General features: G+C 38.2%; 1 protein-coding gene across 1 annotated transcript in view; it reads right to left on the bottom strand.

The window, feature by feature from the left end:
* Positions 1-1,608: 1,608 nt before the first annotated feature.
* commd2 (COMM domain containing 2) overlaps positions 1,609-8,199 on the bottom strand; it is a 12,745-nt gene continuing 6,154 nt past the window's right edge. Inside the window, exons 2-6 of the mRNA XM_017439810.3 lie at positions 4,429-4,506; positions 4,062-4,144; positions 2,829-2,903; positions 2,638-2,736; positions 1,609-2,260 (exon numbers count right to left, since the gene is read on the bottom strand). Coding sequence (XP_017295299.1) covers positions 2,063-2,260; positions 2,638-2,736; positions 2,829-2,903; positions 4,062-4,144; positions 4,429-4,506 — 533 coding nt within the window. The 3' untranslated portion in view covers positions 1,609-2,062. The remainder of the gene's footprint in view (positions 2,261-2,637; positions 2,737-2,828; positions 2,904-4,061; positions 4,145-4,428; positions 4,507-8,199) is intronic.

Here is an 8,199-nt window from a genome sequence, read left to right as displayed (position 1 = left end):
AGCTCACGGTTGTCAAAAGCAACTGCATGAAGCCGAATATGGAAAGTTATCTGTTGCACGTCTGAAGACCCCAGCTTATGACCATAAAGGGAATTTAATGTACTTGAATCCATACTGTTAAGGTCCGTCCCAGTGGGACGTGTGTGTGTGTTATTCTACAGCTGGGTGTGGTAAATGTTTATAAAAAGAAGCAGCCCCGAGAAGAACAGGGGGATTTCACTGATTGGGTCAGAAGTCTTGATTCGACACAGACTCTGTTATTTTGAATAAACTCTCACTATTCAAGAATAACTTATGTCTGTAAAGTCATTTCTCTTGATCAATACATCATTGCTGTAATTATGAAGACCCAGAAGAACGTCCACCTTTTGAAGACACTTCAATAGTCTTTGGCATACATGTGCCTGCCATTTATGTATCAGGCCACGTTAGTAAGCCTGGTCCCCCGCTTTCTTGTCTGTGGCCACAGCCAGTCCTCCTTCGTCAGATCCTTTGTAAAACAGACACCAGTGGATTCACAAACTGGAGACATTTGAGTCATTTTTCATATGCCATCTCTATGCTGCCGTTTGGTAAATTGTACAGTAATCTGGCGGATTCAGTTCTCCTCCTTCTTCCCCAGCCAATGAACCTCTTAGTTCGTTTTGGAACAACCTTCCCCAGGAGGACAACTGCTCTAACCCCTGAGCCACAGCTGCCCATGAAGAAGCTGATAGAAAAACTTGAAATCACCTGTCCTTCTTTACTTTGTGAGCAAGATCTACAACAATAAGCTGATCAGAGGCATGAAACGTTACTTTGTAAAAATTAGTTTTTACTTAGGCACTGTATATCTGTCTATCTATGTTTATACATACATCGCCTATAAAAAGTATTTACCCATTGGATGTTTTATGCTTTTATTGCTGTTATAAATCAGTCATGGTCAATATAAATTGGCATTATTTCCTAAAAATTTACGTATAAGATTTTTTTAATTACCAAGTAAATAAAAGCGTGTGAAGTAAAATAAGTGATTGCATAAAAATTCAGCCCATGTGACTGTTCTAATTCAAAAAGGATAAGAAAAGATTATTGAAAAGTACAAGTCAGGGGATGGATACAAAAGGATTTCTAAGCCCCTAAACATCCTCAGTTCTGTTAAATCCATCATTAAGAAATGGAAGGAATATAGAACATATGTAAACAGGTGGACTCTTATTTAGTAATTTCTAAAGGTAAATGGTTGCAATGATTTTAGTTCGGGGTATCAGAGTAAAGAAGGCTGAATCCAAATCCAGGCCAATTTTCAGATTTTTATTTGTAAAACATTCTAAAAATGATGCATCATTGTCCTCCCACTTCATAATTATGTGCTACTTTGTGTTGGGCTATCATATGAATTACTTTGAAGTTTGTTGTCCTAACAAGACAAAATGTGGAAATGTTCCAGAGGTATAAATATTTTTTCAAGTCACTGTATCAAACCTTTTTCTTAATACCAGAGAGAAATTGGGGTTGTTAGCTCCAGCAAAAGATATGATTACACAGAAACAACACTTCAGAGATGAGTAATAGAGTAAGTATATGGCAATTCCTCATTGCACTGGACTGCGTACGCCACCTTGCTGAATTTGAGGGTTTTATTGCTGGTGAACCAGATTCTGTCAGCTTGCATAAACAAAGCGATAGATTGTTCAGTTCAACAATGTAAAGTAAAGCATCTCTAACAAGAAAAGAAGTCCTGTCTGTTGGGCTTTGCTTTAACCAACCACCACAATGAAATTGTATACACTTTATTAAAATAACTGCAGTACACATAGAACCTTTGGTACAGTTTGGAACATTCAGACTAAGAAAAAAATAAATGAAGTTTTTTGTCAGTAGGAAATTAAATCATATCACCATCTAAATAAATTCAAAGGTTCTGTTCTTTACTGAAATATGCAGATATGCTGCTAAATGTTTTAACATCTATGAAGGCATGTTGGACCATAGGAGGTCCAAGAAAACCTGGTTCAGAACATCTTCTACAGGGAAATATTTAATGTTCTGTAAGAGCCAGAACATGTTCTACAAAGAACTATTTAATGTTTCGTAGGATCCGTCGGGTGTGACTGGTCTTCACTGCAGCTAAAGCAGCTTCCAGAGTGTAGATGATGTGCAGGAGGGTTCTGGGATCGGTCTGCAGAACTCTGCTGCTGCTGTCAGTACCTGAGGTCAGGAACAGTCGGGTCACCACTGTAGGAACGATCTGCTGACGAAGCAAACGACTCGCCAGCTGGCAGCAGGAAGAGACAGAAACCAAAGTTAGAGCCATGTTGACCAGGACAGCTCACTGTGCAGGCCAGGCATACAAACTGGTGCCTAACCCTGAGTCTGGTGATATAATCAGGATTAACTCAAGTTTGCTACAACAAAAAGGTTTTTATTTGGGTAGAACTGATTCTACTTGGATCAATCTTTACACAGATACATGTCAAGAAAACAAAACAAAACAAACAAACAAAGAAAAAAAACACAATAAACTGTTTAAAAATGGACATGTTCAGAACCTCTGGTATCATTAGAATGAGAATGGATTTCATGTAATCACAGCAGACCAGTGTTTTGTTCTGAATAAACAATGACTGAGAGACAGCAGAGGACCACTCTGACCTGAACGTCCAGTCTCCATTCCAGATTCTGGTAGGTGGGCTGACTGCAAATCAGCTGTTTCATGATGGTTCGGATCTGACCTTGGTGCTCCTGGTATAGCTGAAACATCAGAAACTGTTTAAAGAACTGTTCAATCACACAGCACAGAACGTTCTGCTCAAATCATCTGACTTTTACAGCTCATGGATCACCTTCAACAGGAACCGATTGACCTCTTCACTGAATCCCAGAACCAAGACACAGTCCAGAAAATTCACTTCAGAGATCTGAACATAGAATGAGAAGGTGAAAATGTATGAGCAGGTTCTAGTGCTTCAGTGAACTGAGCTAACACAGACTCATGGAGAGGTCAAAAGTAAAGAACAAACTGCTGCATTCACTGCCTGCAGGAACTTTTAGCTGTGTCTTGAATGAGATGAGAATGTATCAGTTTGTGTTGGAGCCCAATGTCTGCTTCATTTCTACCAAGATGAACCAACAGAGAACCTGGTACTGATGGATTACAGAAATTGTTTCCCGTTTTTTGCAATCAAACTGCTTCAGTGTTGTTTTTGCCACTTTAACTATTGAAATCTCAAAATGTTGAGCTCAATCTGGAACAGTATAAGACTTGTTTTTTGTAATGTTTATACTTTTCAAAATATTAAACTTTATTTACAAAAAAAACTCCCCACTTAAATTTGGGAATTTAAATATTTCTGGTCTTTCAAAAACATTGTTCTCTGAAATTGACGTCAGCATACTTGCTCTTCTTTTGTCTTCTGCTCCTTTTAGCTTTTCTGATGGTTTTAGCATTTAAAATAATAATAATAAAATAATTATTATTAATTTGCTAATTTTAAGTTTGAACTACCATTTTCAAAAATAAACTTTTGCCTAGTTTTAATAATTTAAGCTTTTAACTACTGTTTTGCTAATTTTATTTTGTTTCTGTTGTGTTAATTTGAGCTTTTACCTACGGTTTTATTAATTGCAGCTTTAAGCTACTGTTTTGCTAGTTTTACCTCTTTGCTATTGTTCTACTAATTCTATCCTTTTGCTAGTGTATGGCTTGTTTTAGCTTTTAGCTGCCATTCTGCTGGTATAAGCATTTTGATCTGGTTTTAGCTACTGTTTTACTAATTTAACTTCAGTTTTGCCAGCTTTAAGTTTTACTACTGTATTGTTAATTTTAGCTCTTAGTTTACATTTTTTCTGCATTTTAGCTTTTAGCTTATGTTCTGCTTGTTTTACTATTAAATCAGTTTCAGCTTCTTTAACAAATTTCAGGAGTCATTCAGCTTTCAGTTGCATTTATACTGAAAATGTAAAATTTCTAGTCTGTAATCCAATCACTTGAATAATCTAATTATATTTTATTCTCAATTAGTATCCAATTGTTTTTTCTCCACAGTGACATACTGATCAGTTGACGTCCTTCTCACCATGTGCTTGGAGCTCTCCATCAGCAGGAACACCAGACCCTCCACTCCATGCTGAACCATTTCCATGGGAACAAACAGCTTCTCTGAAAAGATCATCAACTTTGAACTTACTGTTCTGGGGGACAAGTAAAATGCCTAAAATCTTTTTTTAAAATCCTACATTCCAGTTGCTTAAAAGAAACAAAAAACTTATTAATAGAGAAAAACAAATCTAATCACACTTTCATCTTCTCATCAGTTATAAAACCTATTCGGAAGAAGAAAAAAAGTAACACTAACAGACCAGGCTGCAGAATCAAATGGAATAATGTTCTATCAAAACATTTGGACCCACACATTACCAGCTGGAAACAAATATAGATCTTACTTGCTGCGCTCTCATAGATCTTTGGACTTGATCCTCTCCGTAAGGACTCCAACGCGATATGACCAAACTCTTCAACCACTGAGGAGAAACAAAAAACCTGTTCTGTAAATCTTGCCTAACAGATACAGTCAGGATGAAAATAAAAAAAAACTAGTACCCCGTAATTACCCACATACATCCCTATTTATTTATGAGGGAAGTGGCGCAAAACGTGGGTATGCACTAAATGTGGCACATAGGGGCGCTGCACTAGAAGGGGCGCCAAAGCGATGACGGAAAAAATATTTCTAGTTAGCATTTTCTGTATTTAACAGCTAATTGTGCATGTGTAAATGATACGATCAATAACAGAGGCACGTCACTGATTAGGCGTCCCTCCGCTCCCCCTCAGCAGGTAAGTTATGTCAGTGTATCAAGAGGAGGCTTGGAAATATTCAGGTTAGCTACTTGAATAAAGCTACTTGTAAAATAACAAGTTACAACTGTTTACAGATCAGTATTTACAATGACAAGAAAAATAAAGGAACTTGTTTGTGGTTATTTTGTTGTTCAGACATGATTCAATATCGAGTTAAACAAATGATTACTAAAGCAGATAAATTATAGAAGTTGGGGGAAGATGGCGGACCATGAGGTGGAGTAGACGTGTTTGGAATGAGCTCCACCATGATTTTTGTTTTTTTACCACACCTAATCATTTTTGTGCTGATACCCTACAGCTTCACAGTGTACGGAAACGAAATGACTAGAAAAGGCAAGGGACTCATATCTGAAAAACATTTCTGTGAATAATTAGCCACGAAAGACAAAAGTGCTGGTGCTATGTCAGCTAGCGCTAGCTCTGCTGCTTCGGCTTCAGCCACCAACGAGGATATTTTAACTGCAATACATAACATGAACAGTGCAGTGGATGCGGGATTTGAGGAGCTTAAAAGGTCACTTTGCAGCCTTGAAACAGCATTATTGACCGTTTGTGATCATGTTTCTGCCACCGAGGAAGCTATGGGATCTCATGAGAAGCGACCGGAGGAGCTGGAGAGGCAGCACAAGAGCCTAGCTTCTATGTGCACACAACAGCAGGCAAAACTGGATGATTTGGAGTCCGGCTCCCGCAGGTAAAATATCTGCATTGTTGGAATAAGAGAAAAAGCTGAGAATGGCAGGCCCTCTGAGTTTGTTGCCAAACTGTTACCAGACCTGCTGGGACAGGAGCATTTTGATCTATCATTATCCAGTGGTAGATCAAAATGCTCCTGCTCCTGGCCCGCGCACATCGCAGCACGGGGCCTGCTAAGGATGGAAAGCTGCGAGCGATCGTTGCCAGGCTCCACCGGTTCCAAATCAAGGAGCTGGTATTGAGACTGGTGAGGGAGAAGGCGCCGTTGAGGTATGATGGGCGCCCGGTGTTTATCTTTCCAGACTTAACACCAGCAATTATCAAGAAGCGCATGGCGTTCCAGCAGATCAAGGAGAAGTGCAGAGCCAGGATAATAAGATATGGCTTCAGACACCCAGCCAGGTTTGTGGTCACTGTCGATGACAACACCAGTGTGTTCGACCCTCCCGCGAGTAGAGAAGCTCGAGACTGGAACACACACTCTGAAACTAGCTAGGCTCTAAGATTACACTAATTAGCAAGATGCTATCTGCTTTTGAATATGGGTGAGGTCAAATTCTTTGTTAAATATGTTGGTTCACTTTAAACATTAAGGTTATTTGTTTCTAATAGGTGGATTTCTTCAACAGTAGGAAGAAGCAGAGCAGTTTAACTAACTTGGGCCCTTTAGGGGCTTCTAGGTATAGTTGTGACTTGTAGTATGGGGTATGGAGTTTTTGTTAGTGTGCTAGTTCTTCCCCAAAGATGTTAAGTGTTCAGATTAGTTTTTTTGTTGTTTTTTGTTTTTTTTTTCTCAAGCACATCTGCTACTATGCTTTTAGAGGATTTTTTTTTTCTTTTATCTTTTCCCTGTTGTCTATTTCCTATAAAGCAGATTACTGATGTCTGGAAAATTAAATGAATACAGTAAAGATGGATTCACATTAGTTATCTGGAACGTAAGAGGGCTCAACACCCCATTAAAAGGAGGAAAAGTGTTTGCTCTTTACGCTCCCTTAAAGCTGATATATGTTTTTTTCTGGAAACTCATATTAAGAAAATTGCAGCAAAAGTTTTATGCCCCTCTTGGGCTTCATATGTTTTTCAATCAAACTTTAGCACAAAAACAAGGGGTGTTGCTATCCTTCTATAAAAGAACATACCTTTTCCCCCACAAACATATTATTTCTGATGACAGAGGTAGGTATTTGATTGTTACAGGAGAGCTGAATTAAATTCCAGTTACCTTAATTAATGTTTATGGCCCCAATTTCAATAACCCTATTTTCTTTTGGAATCTTTTTAACAACATAACCAATTTGCCTGATACAAATACTCATAGCATTTTAGGTGGAGATCCAAATTGTGTTCTAGATCATTTCTTGATCGGCAACAACCACAAGTGGCAGCATCTCAAAGTAGTATAACTCTCAACAATCTTATACAGTCATGTAACTTAGTGGACATTTGGAGACTTCTTCAACCTTCAACAACAGATTTTCCCTATTTTTCAGCAGTGCATAAGACCCATTCAAGGATTGATTATTTTAGATTATAAACTCTTGTCAGAAGTTGTGGACTGTTCATATCATAATATTCTGATATCAAATCATGCTCCAGTCTCTTTGAGGTTAAAACTTAAACAAGGTAATTTCAATTCGCGATTAAATAATTCTTTGTTAAAAGATAAGGAATTTTGTTCCTACATAAAGTAAAATAGAATTTTACATAAACACTAATGAGGTAAACAAAGAGGTAAACGATTCTACTCTTTAAGAAGCCATGAAGTCTGTTTTAAGGGGTCATATCATATCTTATGAAGCTGCTGAAAAGAAAAAAAAAATCTAGATATAGGTTGAGCGATATTGATAATCATTAATCTATTTTGATTAATGATTAATGACTTGAGGCATGATATAAAGAAAGTAATGATCCTGAGCTACTAAAGAAGATTTCTGCACTGAAATATGACTGTAATTCAATAATGTCCAAGGATATTTCACGCTTGCTAGTCCAAGTAAAACATAAGTATTTTGAACTTGGAGACAGACCTCATAGATTGCTGTCTCAGCTAAGGCACTCTCGTTCATCTAGATCAGTGTTTCTCAACATTTTTGGGCCAGCGCCCCCCTATCTATTATCCAGGCCTCTTAATCCTCCCCCCCCCTTTTTTTTTTATTTACCTGTTTACATGAATAAATCTTTTTTATTCATGGACATATAAAATATAATACCTGATCTTGGGTATGGCCCATCAGAACATCTTTGTGGGTCATTCTCCACCATGTGCTGCTTCAATGAGTCCCCCACTTCCTGTGGTGAAGGCCATTCAGATGGATCTTCTGAGTAAGACTTTGCCCCAACCCTCTCTTCTGCATCTCTCTGTTCATCATCATCATCATCACCTCTCTGTTCCACTTTCTCCTCTGTGGTGATTGACTTGTCATGTCTGCCTGCACTAATTTTCCCAAACTGACACAGTAATGGTCAGCAGAAGTTCAAACCCTCCTGGGCATCTAGGTGTTTGTGGCCTCACTAGTGGAATTATTCCTACCTGATGTCATCTCTGCTCTCCTCTACAGCAGCTGATCACTGACCTCATGTCTGTCTCCTTCATTCCCTCTCTGTGTTCATCTCTAAGTCACATGGTCAAACAAGTATTATTTAATAGCTTT

Source organism: Kryptolebias marmoratus, linkage group LG18, assembly GCF_001649575.2.
Source record: "Kryptolebias marmoratus isolate JLee-2015 linkage group LG18, ASM164957v2, whole genome shotgun sequence".
NCBI classification, from domain to species: domain Eukaryota; kingdom Metazoa; phylum Chordata; class Actinopteri; order Cyprinodontiformes; family Rivulidae; genus Kryptolebias; species Kryptolebias marmoratus.
The sequence above is the reverse complement of the archived record's forward strand: the minus strand, read 5'-3'. Positions and strand labels throughout refer to the sequence as shown.